Raw genomic sequence first — 21,648 nt, 5'->3', positions numbered from 1 at the left:
TTGGATCTTAAACATCTTTCAGGGGCTCACTTCTAAGGGCTGGGTGGCAGGCCTGCGAGGCTATGGGGATTCGGGTTTTGGGGAGAGTACCTTTGAAAGGAATGTGGGGACCCCACCCCTCCATCTCTCTCTCCACTTCCTGCTATTATGATGTGAATAGTTTTGTTCTAGTCCACACCACCACTAAGAAGTTCAGGAGAAACCAACAGTGCCAGCGAACCACAGATTGCAATTTCTAAAGCCATGAGCCAGAAAATACACCTTTCCTCTTCCTAAGTTGATTTTCTCAGGGATAGGTGCAAAGCCAAATGTTATTCTGATGTTTTGAGAACTCATTACAGACCTGAGGATAGAAAGAAAGCACGTAACAGAGAGAAAAGTGGAAGGGAACGCTTGACATAAATTATGGCACTAAAATTTCAGTGGGAGATAAGAGAGGCATTGAAAGTCATTTGAAGATGAAAGCAAGTGTTTAAATTTTTTCTAATGGCCTATTAGAGAAGATTAAGTCAGGCTGTCTGTTTCTTGTTCCATTTGTGTGTCTGCGATCTTAGTTTTGATTATGTTTGCAATTCATGAAAAGTCATACTTGGACAGAAGCTCAAGCATGCTCCTTTTCCATAATGTATTTTTAATTTCTTTCTTCTTTTTTTTTTTTTACTACATCAGAAAACTACTATTCAAAAGAGAAATCCAAATAAATAGCAGTATGTAGCCCTTTGCCTTATCCAGTTATTATATACCAGCCTTTAGAATAACAATGATCTAAGGTCTAAATATCTGAAATTTAAATAAGAAGTGATTTTAGGTTAAGTAATATATCCAAAGCTAAAATTTACTTTGATGTTGCTGGGTATATAGCCCAGTTACATAGTACCTGCCTGACAGGCACAAGGTCCTGAGTTTGATTCCCAGTACCAAAACAGAAAACAAAAAACTCTTTATAAATCTAAATTACATACTCATTTCAAACATGATCTTTGGTTGTAGTAGCACAAAGTCACTGTTATGGGAAAATCAGGTAATGATAAAGTAGCTTTGCCTTTATTGCTATTTTGAGATTTTTGTCCTGCACTGTGGTTGCCAGTTGACGGGCGCATAGGAACAATGAGTGTTTTGTTTTTGAAGGTGACCTTTCCCAAGTACGTCCAGGGAGAGGGGAGTTTATCTGAGTACTATGATTTTCCTGGACTTTGGTTTCCCTACATGATCAGCAATGACCTCGTTCACTTATGCCTGGCACGTAGCATTCAGTAGGTATTTATGTGTGTTCTTAGTGCTTTTGTTTCAGCTGATAGAATTTGTTTATGCTCTGGGTTCAACTCTCAGTCCTACCATTTTCCAGTGTTTCTGGCATAACCTCTCTGAGGTTCAGTTTCCTCTTCTCTAAAGTGTGAAGGAGATGAGCCACAAGCCTACCGCGGTAAGGTCAGTGGACATGAGGTGTGTGGCAGTCATCACAAACTGAGGGGACATTGTTAACCTAACTGCATTTCTTACCTGCCAAGCTATAGCACCTTAAAACATCTAGGTCAGAGGCTGCCCAGCCAAGATGTTAGAAAACTGAGAAAGTGTAGCATGTTCTGTGTGCAGCAAGCCCTGAGACGCCGGGTGGCTTCTCAGTAGAAGGGTCACCACACACTCCTTAATACCCCTGAGCCCTTGGAGTGGCTGGACCAGGCCAAGCCCATCATCCTCTGGTTCTCCGTGTCACTTGCTTTGGTACAGAAGAAACAGTCCCTGGCATCATGAAATCAGCTTTCAACAGTACAGAAAGGGTGACAAGTTTATTTTCAAATCCTCAGAAGAGTGAGAACAAGACGTTAAGGACAGCATGCCATTCAGAGGTTCTTTCCCCTCTTTCAAGATAAAGCATGATGTTGTTCATAAAAAATGGTAAATTTGGCCCACAGACACTAGAATTACTAATGGCCAGGTGTGTTTTTAAGTATAAATTGAGAAATTTTGTCTTGGCTATACATCTAGAAAAGAATAGAACATTTAATACTGGACCTGTATTGAAATTTCTATTATAAGACTTAATTCTTACCGTGTTCTATTTTATTGTGCTATATCTCAGCTAGCTTACCTCAAAGAAATGTGTATATTAATGCAAACAGACGGTCAAGTAGGGTAAGTAGAGAGTGGGATAAGATCGTAAGGAATTAATAACATACAGCACGTTTAAAAATATTTATGGAGTGTTTTATACCTAGGACTTTCCAATTGACTTCAGTTATTCAACTCAATACACTATAAATAATAAATTATTTTAATTTTTTATGATTTAAAAAAGCCATACATGCAGTAAGTACTGTTGGATAGTACGATTGTGCTGAACTAAGAGCCCTACTTTCTAGAGTTTAAAGGAACAGCATAGAGGACCGTTCTGTTACCCTGTGCTGGTGAAGGCCTCCCCACACTGGCTCCCCTCACCTGTGAGAGGTGGATGCTGAAGTCTCTCCTCGCTCAGCCCTCTTCTTCTGCTTCCAAAATTAGAGCTGCTGATACTTGTAACACAAAATTCAGAATTTCTTCCCATTCTTGGGCGTCTCTACCAGGGCAAATTGTTAGGGCCCAGAAAATCAGAGCACTGTTACCACCGCTTCTGTCTCCTGAAACTATCCCGTGTCCTAGCCACGTCCTAGCCCCTCCGCATTTCCCCACCGCAGTTCCGCCTCTTCAGCCACCATGCGCTGGTATCTCCATGCATTCCCTCATTGCTGGCTGGCTCAGCTTCTTTGTCCTTGTCTAAATCTACATCGCCCGCCTTTGTGCAGCTGAGCAGGGTCTTCCCAGAGTAGCTCTCACCTTTCTCGACTCCCTCCTTCCAGAGCTCTGACTTCCCAGGTCCAGGAGTGCTGCATGCAGAGCCTCTGGTGGCTTCAGGGAAGGGATATGACGGCTTCCCTGCAGGTTAGCAAGGCTTCAGAGCATGTGATGACTGAGTCCTATGGGGTCAGGCACAGAATGTCCTCCTGGAATAACAGCTGGCTCTGATCATGTAAGGGGCAGTGGTTCCTGTCTAAGGAAATGCACATTTTGGAGCATTTATTACACAAAAGGTACATAAACTAATTAATATTGTGAACACCAGTTCAATAACACTTACCTAATGCCAGTCTTTGTGCTGGATATTACACGTGTAGAAATAAATATGAGCCATATGAACGTGCTTACATTACATGGTCAATTGCAATATAACGTGGCAGATCTAAGAGAAATGAATACAGAAAGAGATCTGGAAGCATGCAGGAGACACGGGGCTCCCCCGAGAGGGTATAGCCAAGACTTCCTAAAGGAAGAGAAGTTTCAGCTGACTAGAACTTGCTCCTGCCCATCCCTTATGTAGATAATATACAAACATGTTGAAAAGCATGAAGATACCTACAGTTTTATTTGTATAATAATTCAGCTGCATAATATTAAGAAGATTTTGATAGGCGTACTGAGACCATACCCAACCCTTATAACATCCTTTAGTTAAAATGGAAGATACATTTATGCTCCAAATACCTACCTTACAAAAAAATCCTTTGGGCCCTCCTGCCTGTTTAGAATAAAGAATAACACAGAACTGTGGAAGGGATTAACAAAATACCAATGCTGGCCATTTTGTAATTGATAGTGAATGCATTAGAAACAGTGGGAGTTTTATATGGATAAAAATTGCATAATTTTACCCATTGTACATTCTGCACACTGGTTGGAGAAATACATTTCTGAATTGTTTATGTCTCTCATCTTTATTTAACAGTAGTTAAGAAGCAGTTGAGCACTGATTGTGTACTTCTCAATGTAAACTCTCTACAAGGAAATAAACTTTGTAGTCTCCAGGGCATCTCACATTGTTGGTTATATAACCCTGGCTTCAATACCCATGAAAAAGTGGTTTAATCTCCAATCTTCAGAACACTGTGTACAGAGTGGAAAGAAAGAAGGATGAATGGATTGAGTTAAAGTAATTCTCCCTCCAGAGAGATGTTTTTAAAAGCCTTCTCTATCTGGAAGAATGTTTATCCCTACTACCCATTCAGAAACAGGAGCGGGAAGGACAAGAATGGAGGGGAAGGAAGCCAGAAGCTGTTGTGTCTGACACCCCTCTAAACACTTTATTCTATGAGGTAATTTTATTAATTTGATTTTATAGATCAACTCTGATGTACAGTTGCTAGTAAGGAAGAAAGCAGGGATGTGAGGTCAGCAGTCCTTCATTTAAACCCCACTTTTATTTCACTTTGCTATGTGCCTTCCCTATGCCTGACTAATTACCAGGTTTACTGTGTTAAATTAGGTTTTTCCAACTTTAAAACCACTTAATGTATTTTTTAAGTTCCTGTGATTCCAGTTATTCCCCTAGACACACGCAGCAGGAACTGGCAAGTATTTTATGTGAAGGAAGTATGTGTGGGGTCATCCAGTCTGTGTTTCTGCTGCTCAACTCTGCTACTGCACATGCAGAGAAAACACAGGAAGACAGCACCTGCCCAGAGGCTGCATTCCAGTAAAACTGAGTTCCAAAGATGGGGTAGGGGAAGGTGGACACTCAGCAGGGTCTCAGGCTTTGCACTGCTCTCGTGCACAGAGGAATGAAAGAGCGTGTGCGAGTCAGGGGTCACAGAGTTGCTGGGTTTGCTGGAGTGGATACATGTGAGAGATCAAAGATGGGAGGCAGAACTGCCTGACACAAGGTGTGTGCCATTTTTATACTCTGTGAGCCTTTTGTGTTGTTGGGATTCAGTCTTGCTAGAGCATAAAGCCCCAAAGGTGAGGGTAGTAGTCATAGGATCTGCTGGTCTGGGGTGGCCTGGCTGACAGCTAATTGTTGTTAGTTCTTTGGGATCATGAATCCCTTTAACTGCAATTCCTTGCAGAGTCCTGTATCGTGTGCTTTTGCTTTCAGCTCATCTTGTGTACCGTGGGAAGGGAGGAAGAGATCTTGATTCACAGTTAAGGAAATTGACTTTCTTTCCACAGGATTCCCAACAGCTCTGTCCTGCCCCGCCACTGACTGCTCCTCCAAAAATTTGCTATTGAGGGGTAGCATGTTCCTAATGTCTGAAAAATAACCTGACAAGATCTTTTTTGTTACTCTTTATATTTAGGAAGACAATCCTCCCCTTGAAGAAACATATACTTAAACACTTTTTAGTTTCTCACTTGAGATTCAAACTCTTTTCATGGAAGAGATTTGTGGAAAGTCCAGTTAGTAGCCAGTGAGTCTTTTATCAGGATCTAGCATAGGGCAAGTCAATTTGGAGCTGTTATGGCAAAATTCAGTGAGAAAGCACCCGAGAGGCTGAATACAGGAGCAAACAAAGCTTTATTGGAGCAGGCAAAGGACATTCTGACAAGGAGTCAGAAAACAAAATGTGGGCCCTGATCTAGACTTTGTTTCCAGTTCAAATACTTTTGCTTTCCATAGTAACCATATTCCAAGGCTTTCTAACAAAATGTCACAAGATTTACATTTCCCAGCTATTCATATTGGTTCCTCCAGATAAAAAACTTATTTCCCCTCTTATGGTTTTATGGTTAGCTAAAACGGAGGGGGTGAGAAGTGAGTTCACCTAAAGTTAAAGTGACATTTTTTTTTTTCCCGGTACCAGGAATCGATCTCATGACCTTGCGCTTGCCAGGCAGGCGCTGTGCTGCTCAGCTAAATCCCTAGCCCCTGAAGTGACCTTTTAAAATGAAGTTACAAAAGGAAAATGGAGTCTCTCTTGCCCTATCAGGGCCACTGGCCACTAGCTCACCTTAGGTCAGAGGATCTGATAAGGATGTGAGCAGAGGAAGTGTGTGGTGAGAAATAGTAATACCTGCTTCCTGGGGACACTACCAGAATAATAAGATCTTAAAAGACTTTTATTCATAAGGTCCATGAAAAATACAAATGAGCCATGGAATAAATTAATAAATAATTTCATTAAAATGTTCTGCTTTACATAATTAAGACTTAGATTTTATAGATCTTTCTCCATTTAAATTTCATGAGAAACAACTTGCAGGACACTAGGAAATGTTGCTGTTTTCTGTGGATTTTGATGGCACTATGGATTCTGTGGGTTCAAAACTGTCTATTTTGTGCATTAAGAAATTGTAGTGCTCACAGTGTAACTCAGCACTGTTTGTGTATCACACAAGAATAACCTTGCCCAGGGGCTGGGGATTTAGCTCAGTGGCAAAAGCGCCTGCCTGGCATGCACAAGGTTGTGAGTTCGGTTCCCGGTACCGGAGAAAAACAAAACAAACAAACAAAAAGAGACTAACCTTGCCTGGAACTGCGTTCTAGACATACTTACTTGTTTTTTGTCTTAGTTGTCAGAGATTCTCAGCAAACAATGTAACATGATCATTTTACAACTTCGCATTCCTTAGCTTTCTTGTTAATCTGAATCAGCTTTTTCTTTAACACTAAAGACATCTTACCTAAAAAATATTCAAATACATATGAAAAGAATTTTAAAAATAACTTTTCAGCTGTTAATTAACCTTGAAAGGACTCCTATGGGAAATGAAGGTAGCAGATATTGTTGAGTAAATTCTCTTAGGATCCACTAACAAATATTACAGCAGAAATTTCATTCTGTTTATAACATTCATACATTTTTCATTACTTAAATGTTTGAGAGAATTTTTTTCTCTCTGTGATAATATAAAGGAAGTGGGTATCCTTTGAAGAAACATGTTTTACTGCAAATATTTTAATTTAGCAATTTTCAAAATGATATGCTATCAAATATTCCCTGAAAGCAAAACATCTGTAAATATTGATTTCTTTAGCAGAAGATAAAATATGTAATTTTTGAACCTGGGTCGCTCTACCACGAGATATAACCCCAGCCTTTAAATATATATATATATATATATATATACACTAAAGCATCTTGTTAAGTTGCTCAGGCAGGCCTTGAACTTCTGATCTGATACCCCTCTTGATTACCTTAGTAGCTGGGTTCCCAACCATGCCTGGTTTAAATATGTGGTTTTCAGTTACATTACAGTTGTGTAAAGTGTAAAGAGTAGGATTAGTTGAAAGGCAAATATTTGATAGAAAGTTCTAATATTTCAGTTTATTGAAAGGAAGAATAATTTGTACAAGCAGCTGCATTAAATATCTGACTCAATTGTAATTACTCTGAGTTATGACATTCTGTTATTTATTAAGACACAGTGATGTCGCACATATCACTAGTGTGTGCACACATTTCCATCCTACTTTTAAGTGTATTTCTATGTAATGTATTTTTAAATCTGACCTACCTAATTTATACCAGAAGCCATCCCATGAGCAATTGTACAGTATTTACTTAACTTTGGAATTTGAGAATCACACATTTTTGCCCTCACTTTAATTAATTCAAGGCTTCATTTTGCACAATTCATTAATGGTAATGTTTCAGAATAAATTTAACCTAATCTTTTTAAAAGATAATTTTATGGTATGGTGAAGAGACCAAATGGCATTTGTAGTGGGACAAATCTTTTTCCCTCTGGACTCTATGTTGAAGTCCTAATTCTCAAGACCTCAGGATGTGATCTTGTTTTGAGGTAGGCAGGGCTCTTCATAGGGTATTCAAGGGAAAATGAGGTCATTAAAACTTGGCCTAACCCAGTGGGTCTGGTGCCCTTATGGAATAGCCTTTTTCTTGCACAGTTCTCAAAGACAGCTCTATCAATACCTTGATTTGAGCCTTCTGGAAATGCAAAGTAATTAATTAACTCTGTAGTTATCCAGTTTGTAGCACTTTGTTATGGATGCCCTTGAAGACTAATGTGGCGCACAACCTCTGCCAACTGACAGATCAACCATTATCCATGGGCAAGTTTTGGTAAACTTTACTCAGAACACATCTTTCTTTTATTATCCAAGTGCTCTTTTTAAGTGACTGTGTCTTCTGAATTAACAATTTACCTGGAAGGAGTATATACATCCAGAAATTTGGCTGGGTCATGATTTTTCATTTCCTTAGAGCCAAGATTCTATATAAGCCTAAAGCAATATAATTACCATCAGTTTTGGGACTAGGATATTAACCATCATGATTTTCTCATGAAAACTGCCTCAGCAAAACTTTATTTTAATGATCTGACTCTTTTTTATGGTCCATGGAATTTTTTAAAGGAGACGCACTTAATCAGAAGATGTGGTACAGAGCTGATGCTATCTTTGAAGAGCCTCCACTAAGACTGAACCAATGAATTTAATATTCAGATCTGCATATTTAGTGTGATTCTCCCTTTTAAAGTAAAATGAAAGAGAAAAGTGATTTTTATATAGGAAAAAAAATTCCCTGAAATGTTCCTTGTGTCTCCTCGTTCCTGTAAGTTGCAAGAGGCATTGGCTGGCAAGCATCTGCAGAACAGACACATACAGCTATGCTTCTCCAGGGAAGGCACCTTAGTAGTTTCTAAACACACAGCCGATAAGGCAAGCACAGTTTTACAAAGCTGCTTTTACTGAATCGGTTCTGGTTTGGTGATACTAATGCTGTTGTAATGCTTGAATAAGCTTAGTCAAATAGCGCTTATAAAAATGCTCACCCTCTAGATATAACTGCACTGGGTGGTTTAAATGTCAGCAGTAGGAGTTTGTCTTTATTTCCTTCAGTAAAATCCTATTTGGAGAAGGTATTGAGAACCACACGGTTAGGGAATTTCACTGTTCCATGTAAAACTGACAGTCCCAACCCTGAAGCTGACCCTGGAGCAACTCTGGGGGACAGGCCGGGGCTGTGTCCCTGGCTCTAGCAGCGCTGCACTGTGGAGTCAGCCCAACAGAGAACATAGGAGGTTCTGAGAGCATCACGCCGTCTCCTGCTTAGTTTTCAGTCCCTGAGGTGCTGAGGATACAGTTTTACCTCCAGAACATTCAATAACATGACTCCTCTACTGTCTACTAAAACCTGACTGTTAAGCAGTGTGAAGGGACACGTGGAGAAAGTGCAGTTACTTATCGCTGCGTTATGTCTTTGCTTTGTGACACTGTTTTGTATCAGAATGGTAATTGCCCAGGGAAAAGACGTTTTATTACTTGCCAACGAATGGCATTTTTTCCTCACACAAAACGTAAGACCTATTTAAGTCTATTTGAGAAAAAAGAGTACTTTGAAAGCTCCCACTAATGAGTAGACTTCAGAAAAATACTTCTGTTTAACTCATCTGTTTCCGTTTCATTCATATCAAAAAGAATATTTCCCTCACTTCCCAGATGTGCACATCTTTGTCAGCCCTGTTCTAAAACTCTGCTAGCTCAGTAAAAGAAAGGTGTTGTATAAAGTATTCTTTATGTTTACCTAATTGCTTGCTTTTTTGAAATATGGGCATGAATACCTTACCATTTCTTTTTTAGAAATGCACAAAGGAAATTCATGCTTATTTAGAAGTTCTTTGAGTGCAAAGGAAGCTCCTTTTCCTTAAAGATGAAACCATTCACCCAGGCACATGCTCACATGTGTGTGGATATACATATGGTGCATCATCATTCTCTACATTTTCAGACTATATTTTCTTCATGAGATATCATATTTTATTCATAAGATATGTGGACTCAATCCAGAAGGATGAGATTTGGGCTGGACTTTTCCTATCAATTTCCAATCTCATCTAAAGATGAGGTTTGGGCTGGACTTTTCCTATCAATTCTAAAATAACTTCATTAAGATTTGTATTTAAGTTAAACAAAAAAGTTCTATTCCAATAGCACTAAAATCTAAGTATGCATTTTTCTTGCAAAACTGTCAAATATTTTGCTGCACTAGAAGCAAAAAAAAAAAAAAAAAAAAAAAAGTTCTGTTTTCAATCCAATTATGGCAAAACATTATTTCTAGAATAACTGTAGAAAGTCAGCTTATATTATTGTGAATTAAATTTGTGTTATGAAAATTGAAGATTATGGAAACAGGAATGCTTCATTTTAATTGTTGTTTTGGAAGCCCTGGGGGTACTTGAAATTAGCCATTTCCCTGCTTACCTGTAGTATATTCTTAAATATCCTTATGAAAATATATTCATTTATGGAAAATATTAAATTATCAAGTTATACTTTCTTTCCCCCAAATGGAAAGAAATTTCCTTAAAAATAGGAAAATAGCTCTACATTAAAAAATATATATGTGTGCATAAAGATAAACTAGATGGCCTCATGTTATTTGCCTAAAAACTCACTCAGAAAAATATGGAACTTGAAGTAAATTTAAGTCTTAGTTTTAGCATTTTCTTAAATTTTCTCAAAGTAACTATTATAGTGTGAGGAATTCACCATTTTAGTTGGGTAAAGTTTTAGGCAGAAGACTTATGTGTAATCCTTATCATTATTACCCAATGTATTTCCCGGTTGAGAGTATGAGTGGCTTCAGACTTTGGGGTCATCATACTCTTACTGCACGTGAAGTGGAAGCTATGGGGACTGCTCTGTGGTGTGACTATGACTCCATGTGGGTTAAAAGCACCGGGAGATTAATTCTTAAGGAAGAGTCCATTTCTTCAAAAGTGTCGTTAGGAAAGAAAACATTCATTAGAGTCAACAAATCACAGAAAGCTAATAATTCCAAAGATTCCACTTAACATTTCTTTTTTCCAAATTGAAATGCTTTGTCATTACTGAAGGGTTTAGCATTTCACTGGGTTTACCATCCATTGGACAATTTAATCTGATGGCTCAGTACAATGTTGCATTTGGTCCAGAAAGAAAATGTCTCAACCCAAACATAAAATACTAGAAAATTAATTTCTCAAAAGAGCTCAAGACAGTTTGTGCATCATATGTTTACCCCATTCGAAAGATATTTCCCATGGACGATAAAAATTTACTATTATTTCCCTAGAACTGAATCCACAGAATTCGGGAAGTCTTCTATAGATTACAGCTCTAAACCTCTAACTCTTGAAGGTGGATGTGACCCGGACCACTATGTCTTGTGAGTTAGAAAGAGCAGAGATCGCTGTGCCTTTGCAGGAAGGGTTTACTGCAGATCACGCAAAGGGCTCTGCAGGTTGCAGCACAAATACCATAAAGGAGGTGGCCTATGGATCACACACAGTTCTCACAGTTCTGGGAGATGGGAAGGTCAGGATCGAGGCTGATCCCCTACCTGGTGAGGGGTTGCTTGCTTAGGGGCAGCTGCCATTCCTGGCAGCCTCATTTGATGGAAGGAAAGGCCTCCTTTGTAAGGACATTAATCCCATCAGTAGGTGCCACCCTTATTACCTAGTCACCCCCCAAAGGCCCCCATCCTAATCCTTTCAGCATGGAAGTGACAATTTCAAAATATACTTGGGATGAACATGCACTTCCCAAGCAGAGTAGCCAGGGAATCCTGCCAGGGGATGGAGACCTTGTTTCCCGGAAATCTGGAACCCACGAGAACTCTCCGTGGAGAAACTGAGAGTGCCAAGCTCCATAGACTTCTTTCCAGTTGGCACTATGACAACTCAGTCACTCAACAAACCACAGTGACCTGAAAGTTTTTTGAAAAATAAATACAATTTTTAAAAAGAGGTTGAACATTCGAACAGCTCTGACTAATCAGTTCTTATCAAATAGTTGAAGAAGAGCTATTATTTACATCCCCAGTTCAAGCAGGAGCAACAGCCAGAACCCCTGTTGGCTGATAATATGAACACGGTGAGATCAAAGCACTGTTCACCTAGGTTTCCCTGCATACCTGAGAGTCCAGAGACACGCGGCTTCTTAAGGCCACACAGGACAGTGTTGGTCCTGGTTCTCCCTGTCTCTGCTGCTCCTTCAGGTGCTGCAGTGGAGGGTACACAGACTCCACGCTCACCCACACAGCCCGGCAAGCCCAGCAGAGCAACACCCTGCAGCTGTCCCACTGGAAAAAGTGGGGGTGCGGATGTCCCTGCCCCTCCACCGCAGAGATGACAGGGAGCTCTGAGAGCACAGCGTGGGCTGCTCAGCCCGCGTGCTGCCTGCAGCGTCGGGGTTGGCCCACTTTCTAGGCCTCCACTAGACAAAGAAACTCACTTATTGGAGGAATGGAGACAGTGGAGTGCGGATAATATATTTTTTAAAATGAATAAACACCCCTACCTCAGTGTGTAGCCTGAGTGGCCAAAGTGTCTTCTGAAACTTCATTACAATAGGCATACCCTCAAATTCTGAGGAAAAGAGGTGGCAATTTGGGACTTTTATTGAAATTATCAGAGAAGCACTTTCTGTTTGAGTCAAAAGAATTTTGATCCTTGAAAGATAGTTCATAGTTGTTTATTTCTTTTGAGTACCTGGAGTCTGTATTGTTCCAAACATTACATTATTTCTTATAATATATATGTAAAAGTATATAAAACCTGTTATCTATTAATAAATGGATATGGATATATAGAGTTAACAATAGATACACAAATTAATATATACATGATATTCATACATTAGTATTACATAGGGGTTATATGTTAATGTATATATACGTATATAAAATATATGCTATTATTGAGAAAGATTAATTTTGTGGATTATGATTTTTCTTCCTTCTCAAAATTTACTATTGATCAGTTTAGATACACTTGTAGAAAAAACATAATTTGCTTTTCATGACCTTCTATGAATCCAACATATAGGCATTCTACAAATAACAGAACTAGTGAAATTGTTAAAAGGTAGATTTCTTTTACCTTCCAGTTTATTTGCAAAAGACTACAAAGCTGTTATTTGCGTGTGTGTCTTTTGGAACCAGAAGTGCAGGAAGAATCCCTCTTACACATAGTTAGGCATTGTGTTCTTGCTGTAGTTGTGAATAACATGCATTTCACAACGCTGTCTACATGTCATACTTCCTTTCTTTTGCTGTATGGAATTTAAAGGATATACGATGTAAGAGCACTGCAGAGTCCACAGCCCCTAGTCCACTGTGGAAGTCATAATTAATGCTTCTGTGTAATGAGGTGCAGCATTTACTGATGCCATCGTAGAATGTGGCCAACTTTTCTGAGCAACAGGAAGAGACTGTGGTGCCAGTGTCCCACAGGAAGGATAATGGGCAGGTGCACTTGGCAGCTTCTCCATCTGATCAATAAGGCACCATGAGGTTAAGTGGCTCCTATCAGGAGGTTTATGACTTATTCTTCACCGGATAATGCAACTGTGGATCCTACAACCGTGATTTAAGCAGCTCCTCATTTTGCTTTATAGGTCTGAGTCCCATGGCTGTTCTGGGTAACCCCTATTCTTTTCAACCCAATTCAGTCTCTCAGAATAATTTGTATGAAATCAAAAGACCCTAATTAAAGCTAGTGACTGCAAATGCTGTCACTTGGCCTTGCGGCTCTGCTCCGATGCTGAAATACCAACTTTCAAGTGCTATATCCCGTGCCAAATTGCTCAGGATCTTTACCTCTCATTTTTTTCTTCCACATCAATAACTACCTCTTCTCATCTTTAAAGTGCTTCTCGACCATTAAATAATCTCAGATTGCACACTCTGTTCTTTGCATTTATCTTGACCAGCTGTCAGAGAAGACAATTTATTCTCCACAATTTTATTTTGTTTGGCTATGTGTGGCTTCCGCCCTGAGTGGGAATGGGAAATGGGGAATGCATCTTAGGGTGTTCACAATAGAGGCAACTAAAGTTTCCTTTAAGCAAAAGAACCCTCGGATTATTTTCAAATTGTTTATTGTTTTGCCGTCAGATGCTCAGAATGTATTTTCATCACTTTTGTTTTTGAGCCTTGATTAATTTTACGTGGGAATTTTGAAGAGGAGGGTACAAAAAACAACAATAAAAAAAATCCAGAATTTATCATTTTCATCTTAAAAATTGAATTGTCCTAGCAGAATCACAAAATGAATTAAAATGTGGAATTTGTATGAGGTTAATTTTGGAAAAAAATAAGAGTTATATTTAACTCTGAGTTTATATTGCTTACTGAAGTTGTAGTTTCCCATTTTTTCTGACCAAAGAAACAAGTATAGAAATTCCTCTTTCTTCTAAAATTTTCTGCATTTTAAAAATTTGACCATGGTTCATATAACTTACATTAAATCTCAATAAACTTTTACTTTCAGTTTCAAGATACCAAGCAGGTATGTGTGACACTATCTAACCCCTGTGCACAACACTTTGAAGTGAATTTGAAGTACAGAAATGATTCTTAGAGTTCTTTCCTTAGTGTAGTAGAAAACCTTCAAGAGGTCAAAAGGCCAGAGATTAGCAACATATCAGCTTTCAGGTAGGCCACTCCGAAACACTCATAATTCATTTACTCTCCTGCTAGCCATTATTCTGGGGTTTGATTCACTTGTAGGCCCACTTGGGCCTTAAATCTCATTTCAAAGCACTTCTGCCACTCCCTCACTTCCAGCACTACCGTTAGAAGTGATGGGAAAGGCATGAAAATCAATGAGAGCGTATGATGTGTGTTCTTTCTAATTTTTCTTCCTATAAACCACACCTCAAGTACAGTTTATAAAATTTCTCTTAAAGGTGTCTTTCCATCTTGCTACTGTTTCTACTAAATTGAGTTTGTGAGCTCAGAATGCTTATTCCCATAGTTTTTTCAAAAGAGAAAGGAGATTTGTTGTTAACACTGTTAATTTCTACCTCAAGTTATTTAAAAATCTTAATTAAATCTTTTCCCAGGTCTGTACTTCAGGAACTTTTTAATCTCTTGAAAATATGGACTTAGATTCCAAACTACTACCTAAGAAATACTTGTATTCTTTATTTTTGGTTACTATTACCTGCTAATATGTACTCTTGAATGGATTAGACTTTCTTTTTGAGAGGTGCTGATAAAATTTTACATTATTTGTCTTATTCCTTTAAGTAAAAGCATAGTAAGAAATGAAGTTTATGGCAAAAGAAATGAATAGAGTGAGAATTTATTAACTAAAATACTCAATTTTGTACATAGTGATTTCATTTTTTTCCTTTAATATATAAAAATTGTCTTATGAACTGGATTTATACTTAAGCATGCTATGTAATGTCTGTTTCAAGGGCTCAAAGTTTGTTTTTCTAGTTTAAAGAATTGACTTACACTTATCATAATTATGCTGTAATGAAATAACTTCATTTGCTATAGATCATCTCTCTTAATTTTGCCTGTGGGGCAAAACAGCCTCTAATTATATGAATAAATTACAGCGTGTAATACTCTTTCCTTATATTACAAGGAATTAATTAATTGATTGGAAAGAATGCTGATGGGGTCTTACAATCTTTATTGTTTCCCTAAGCACATCTTAACCTAATGTATGTGCTTATTAAATGAAAACAAATGCCTGTGTTTACCGGAGTCAAGCCTTCAACTTTGGTTTCCGAGGTTAATCATGCTTTCTAGGCTATCCCAGTAAAGATACTAATAGAGCAGAGTTATAATCGTAGAAGCATTGGAGTGCTTGCAGCGGTAATGACGATGACGATAATGATGATGATGTCGTTTACGAGTTCTTGTATTGCCATTTATTAAATAATTACCACGTACCAGGAAATGTGCAAAGAGTTTACATGAGTTTTCTTTCCACAACACAAACCAGTAAATTGAAGCCAATTTCCTTCACCACGCATAGTTGCTTGTTGTTCTTGGGAGAAGTGTAGGAGTGACGCTCCAGCCATTCAGGTAGTACAAGGATGAGCCAGAAGTTGGTCCTAGTCTCTTCTCCATAAAAGTTTAACTCGGCCATGCACGGTGGCACAAGTTTGTAATCCCAGCACTTTGAAAGACTGAACAGGAGGACCACCAATTCGAGTCCAGCCTGGCCAACTTAGCTATGTAATAAGACCCTCTTTGAACAATACAAATAAATAATTTTTTTCTATTTGTATTGAAACTTTTATTTAACTTGTATTTAAATTTGTATTTTTGCATTTAAACAATACAAACAAAACATAAATGTATCTCGTTATAAAGGCCCTGGGTTCAATGCCCAGTGAGCCCTCAGCACCAGAAAAAGTGGTTGCAATTTTTTGGGTTTTACCGCTTCCACAAAAAAGCTACACATAATTGAAAGTCAGAGTGTAGGGACGGAGCAAGAGCCGGCAAATGGAAAGGAGCGCTTTGATGCCACTTGTGGGTCTCGAAGGGTTGCAGAGAATTTCTTCCCTTCTCACGAGGCTAAATCTCCCAATTACGATGTCAACATTCTAAGAGAAACTATAGCTAAGCTTTCTGTTAAGTGGAATTTGCTTTACAAAAATGTTAAAGGAAGTTAGAAAGTTTAGATTTGCTTTTGTATCCAGCACATAGAAACATTGTAATTTAGGGAAAAATAGTCAAATTGAAAAATGTAATAATATTGAATAGAGTATTTTCCTTTATGAATGGTAATTATTAAATTATCTTGGGCAATGTGATCTGTATTTAATATATAAAATTATAATCTTGTTACAATCTTGTGCTTCTTGCACAAAAAGCTTGGACTGGTGATTTTATTCTCTTTAGTACTCAATTATTTTCTTCATAAGTGGGTAATTTGGGATTGAGAGTGCTATGAAAGTCTGGCTGGCCTTCAATTGATCCTAAATATAACATAAAATATTTGTTTCTAAGGATCTCAAAATTATCCCTAGATGCAACTTTCTATGAGTGAAGGGAAGTGAATATAATCAGACTATCTCTACTGTCATTAAAGAGGTTTTCCAGACATGCAATGGCAGCAACTTTATCAGAGAAAATTGGAGTTACCAAATTGTCTAGTGTCATGCTGTATACATAGATACCATTAAAGGGAAAGATAAACAATGAAAGAAAAAACAGAGCATAAAGATTAAAGTGTGATCTTTTGTGTTTTTATGTGTAAAAGATGCTTGTAGGAAAATGATGAAAAACTCCACAAGAATAGCAGTGTGGAGAAAGAAAAAATAAGCATATTAACAACTCATCTCTTATAATCCATAGATTGCAAATGGAGCTCAGTTTTATTTCTGTATGATTGTAAATGAGTCAGATACTACTAATAATATAGACAAGGCTATATTAGAGAGAAGCAGGACCACTGCCTTGTGTAGTTACAAGCATATGAACTTTCAAATGTGTGTGTGTGTATTTGATATTTCTATATTTAGCAGTTCTATGCTTAGAAATACCTCATAAAGGAACAATTATTAATGTGTACTGGGAAAACTTCTGCCATGTTCCAGTGGGGTGGGTAGTTTTTTGACTAAATTATGTGCGGCCTTGAAATGCCAATCCGTACAGGTACATAAGTGATACTTTTAAAAGATGCATACAGGCAGAAGAGCATGTTTGTGGCATACTGCCTAGAAAACCACATGAAGGACAGTGCAATAGTTACTTGTCAAGAGCAAATAAAAACACGATCATATATTTGTGAGTATGTACAGAAAATAACCCATTAACAGAAATCATTGCTGGATTGTGAGAGAATTATATTCATCTGTTTGTTTATGCATTTACTGTTCTCCCTGTGCTTTTGTATTTCCTCTTAAACTCATGAGTTTTGTGGAAACAGGAACAAGAAAGTTACTGGTTATTATAACATTCCTTTCAACATTATTTTTTCTGTGCCTGAGCACCCCTCCCCCAAAGATATTTGATGACATCGATAAAAGTACCATCTGTAAAGTTAAACCAGGATCTCTTTGTCCTGGGAATTGAATTTATGACCTCAGGCTTGCAAGGGAAGCACTTATGCCACTGAGCTATCTCCCCAGCCCCATAAACCAGTCTCTCAAGAAGCAACCTCACCCACTTGCACTACTTCATCACTGACTCTGTGTGTATGTGTATATGTATGAGTGTGTGTGTGTGTGTGTGTGTGTGTGTGCATGCGCACATGTGTGTTTTGCTGGGAATGGAACCCAGAGCCCTGTGCATGCTGGGCAAACTCTCTACCACTGAGCTACACTCCTACTCCTCATCGAGGACTTGGTCCCTCAGTTGAGATGCTTTTGCTTTTTTTAATGATTGGCATGAACGTCCATAACGGCACAGGGTATGAAAAGACATTTTGGAAAGAAAGAAAGAGTGAAAGAAAGAAAGAAAGAAAGAAAGAAAGAAAGAAAGAAAGAAAGAAAGAAAGAAAGAAAGTCCTGATACCGCTTGTCTTCTGCTAGTGAGTACAGAGAGCCACAGTGGAACAGTGGAAACAGAAATTGGTGAGTGACAAGTGGCCCGTGGCCAGGTGCAGCCTGGGATTTAGGAGATGAGAGATGCCTGTGGCCAGTTCAGAGTGAATTTAAAGGCGTGGGAGAGAGAATGTAGCAGTCTGCTGGGAGACAGTTCTGCTCCCACGTAGCGTGTTCCCTGCAGAAAATGCTCGAGGTGGCTACAACACCCGGTAGTGTGTTTTCCGGTGTAGATTTCTCATTTGTATTTTCCTTTCTGAATGTTCGACTAGGAAATGCATCCACAACCACCACTGTGATAGACAGCAAAAATGGATCTGTGCCCAGGCCCCCCGGGAAAGTGCTGAAGAGGACAGTCACCGAGGACATAGTGACCACCTTCAGCTCCCCCGCGGCCTGGCTGCTGGTCATCGCCTTGATCGTCACGTGGTCAGCTGTTGCTGTCGTTATGTTTGACTTAGTGGATTACAAAAACTTCTCAGGTAAGAACCATGGAATTTAGCTTTTAAATCAAATGAACAGTGTTCTCCCCACTTGCAGCTCTTATTTTTTCCTCCTTACCGAAAAGTACTATAAGAGATAAAGCACCCACGGGTGTGCTTGAGGGGCACCGAGATCAGTTATCACCTCTTTCCGTCATTCTCTGATGGATTTGATTTCAACTGAGATCTATAACCATATTTTTAGAGCTGAACACAAGCGTCATGCTGCACTTTTATAAACGTAATGATTAAAAAGGCTAGATTGAGAATCAGCTTTGGAAGTGGTACCTACCAAGAATTAATAAAGAGTAATTTTAAATAAATTTTTAAATTTTTAAAAAATTTTAAATAATTTTAAATGAGCTGGGGATTTAGCTCACCGGCACAGAGCCTGCCTTGCAAGCTCAAGGTCATGAGTTTGATTCCTGGTACCGGAAAAAAACCCACAAAAAAAACAAAACAAAAAAAACCCACAAAGAATAATTTTAGATGTCATGCTTGGCTATGTACAAGCAGAGCAACCCAAACAAGAAGTCTTTCAGGAGAATAGAGAATATTTCAAAGTATTTCTAAGTCTCCTTGTGATCTGGTCCCAAGCTTTCTATACAGATATACTCTCTGCTCCCACCCACCAAACCATCCCATTTTAAGTTTCTGAAAACAAAGCATTAAAAGGACTTTCCCAGAACTACTTAAAATAGGTACTACATCTTGAGTATCCATATACCACTGGATTTGGAGTAACACTGGAATAAGGCAGGAAGGGTGGTTTTCATTATGATATTCTGAGTACCTTGTTCATCTTTTGTTCAGAGCTTTTGCACTTTTTACATTACACTTATCAATTTCAACCTCTGACCCTCACTGCTGGTGATTTCCTGGACAAAAGGAGTGAACTGGGTGCTCAGTATTTCACAAGTAAATGATTGAGTTTATCCTTCCTTTCCCTTTTCCCAGGGCAAGAAGTATCAGTAGGACCCAGACATGATCAGTTGCACTCTCTGTATTTAGGGACGTTCTGTTTTGTATTGATTTCTTCACTCAACCATTACTTATCAGGATATGTGTCAGGAAAGGGCTATGTCACAAAGACCAAAAGGAATACAATACCATACTGTAAAGGTACAGGACTCTCCAGTTTGGGTTCAGGACTTGGAGGTGTGGTAGTGGGAACTTGTCCTGCTCTGCCCTTGCTAGTTAAACTATACGAAAGAATGAGAAATCACAGGCTCCATGGCCTGTTGCCAAGCAGAGCAAGGGCCAATTTATCCAGCTGTAAATGTCCGCTCTAGAAAGACAGTACTTTTAGTGTATTGTAATATAGGCTCTTAAAAAGAATATACAGTTGAGATGTCTCTAATATAAGATGGTGACTTAGGGTTTTAAGTGAAAAAGAGTTACATTATTCTAGGAAATTCCATTTCCTTTGACCTATATGAACTTTACTATTTCACCTAACCTTTACTTTATTACGAATTCATTTAATTAAGTTTTAGAGCCAAATATGATCATAAAATATAGTGCTTTAGCTTTTGTAATAGATATGGTTTACCAGATATATGAATCTAATATTTGTAAAATTATTGTTATAAGTACATTATAGACATTACTTTTGAAAATAATTTATTCTTCATTAATGAAAGCACAGTTACCTACAACTATAGTTTCACATTATATTGCTTAAATATAATAGCTGTCTTCCATTAAGCCACTATGATTCAGTGCTATTGATAATAGTGTACCTATCCCACTGCCATTTTATTTAATAGAGAAAAAAATAGTCTCGGTGTTACTACTGTTTTGTTTTTCAGCATTTAGCAAGCACATGTTCAGTGTGAGGCCTCTTCCTCCCCATTTCCTGTGTTTCTCAGTGGCATAACTATCTATTCATGCCCTACAAGGAAAACCTGAAACGTTTCATAACTCTCCTCAGATCTGAGCAGTGACCAAAGTCCATGATATCTAGATTCATGCAGCTCATAAATATGATCACTTCTTTCCGCCCCACTCTCTTCCGTCACCACACTTCATGCATTCATTCTCTTCTGAGGGTATTAACTCAATTTCCTTTTAGCTTTTTCATCTGTTCCTGCCCCTTGATAATGCTGAAAAGAGATCTTCAAAAAGCACAGCTTGATCTAGTAGTACATTTCCAGTTGCCTAAGTGCACCACCCTGCTTGGAATGAAAGTGAATTCTGTGGCTTATCTCTTCATTTTCTTCCTGGTCAGCAGCTGCATCCCTCTCTGTCAGCCCTGTTGACTTCTGGTTTCTCTGTTGGCCCCAGCAAAATAAAAATTTCCATCCCACCATTTCCTCTATTGCATGCCCAGTACAGCAGACAGACTGATGGCAAACAGCTAAAAATATGAACTCTGGTGCTTCATATACCTAGTTTTCAATCCAGAACTCACCCTTGCCAGCTCTGTGATAGAGAGAAAGTTACTTACCCTCCTTTCTCTTCAGTTTTCTTATGTGGAGAGTGGACATTCTACTGATGCTTATAGAATAACACTGTCAACAGGAGTATACAAGGCAATATATATGTTTTTTCATTTTTTTAAAGAGAATAAAAAATAAAAAATTAGAAATGATACAGAACTTCACTAAACAAGATGATAGGAATTAAACAATGGTTGTTATACTGCATATTGTTGTCTTCAAATTAGTTGCTCAGATTATCAGATATAACCATGCAAAATTGGTCAAAAAAAATAAAATGGAGAAAAAATAAGCTTTAACTGTTACTTCCAATAGACTGATAGAAATTAGCAGGACTATTATCTCAGCTATCCTGTGTGTATAGATATATATTTTTCCCTGCCCTCTTTCTTTCTTTTCTCGTTTCCCCTCATCCCAATTGTTCCTTCCCTTTGAACAGTTTCTTTCCATTTCACAGTATGTGTTAGATCTTTCAGATTTTATTTACTCTTTCTGGTTCTTACACTAGGGAGACAATATGATGTTTACACATGAGGGTCTGATTTATTTCACTAATGAGTATTGTCTCTAGTTACATGCAATTACCTATAAAAGCCTCAAGTTTATCTTTTTTATATGTTTTATACAATGGATATATTTATCCACTGTATAAAAATACTACATCTTTTTATTCATT

General features: G+C 38.2%; 1 protein-coding gene across 1 annotated transcript in view; it reads left to right on the top strand.

Annotated features, from left to right (window-relative positions):
• Positions 1-21,648, top strand: part of Trdn (triadin) — a 302,783-nt gene that overhangs the window by 27,082 nt on the left and 254,053 nt on the right. The window contains exon 2 of the mRNA XM_005389153.2: positions 18,322-18,531. Within this exon, the coding sequence (XP_005389210.2) occupies positions 18,322-18,531 (210 nt within the window). The remainder of the gene's footprint in view (positions 1-18,321; positions 18,532-21,648) is intronic.

The sequence above is a fragment of the Chinchilla lanigera genome, unplaced genomic scaffold (genome assembly GCF_000276665.1).
Source record: "Chinchilla lanigera isolate Chin_1 unplaced genomic scaffold, ChiLan1.0 scaffold00035, whole genome shotgun sequence".
NCBI classification, from domain to species: Eukaryota; Metazoa; Chordata; class Mammalia; order Rodentia; family Chinchillidae; genus Chinchilla; species Chinchilla lanigera.
This window is presented reverse-complemented; position numbering and strand designations above follow the sequence as displayed.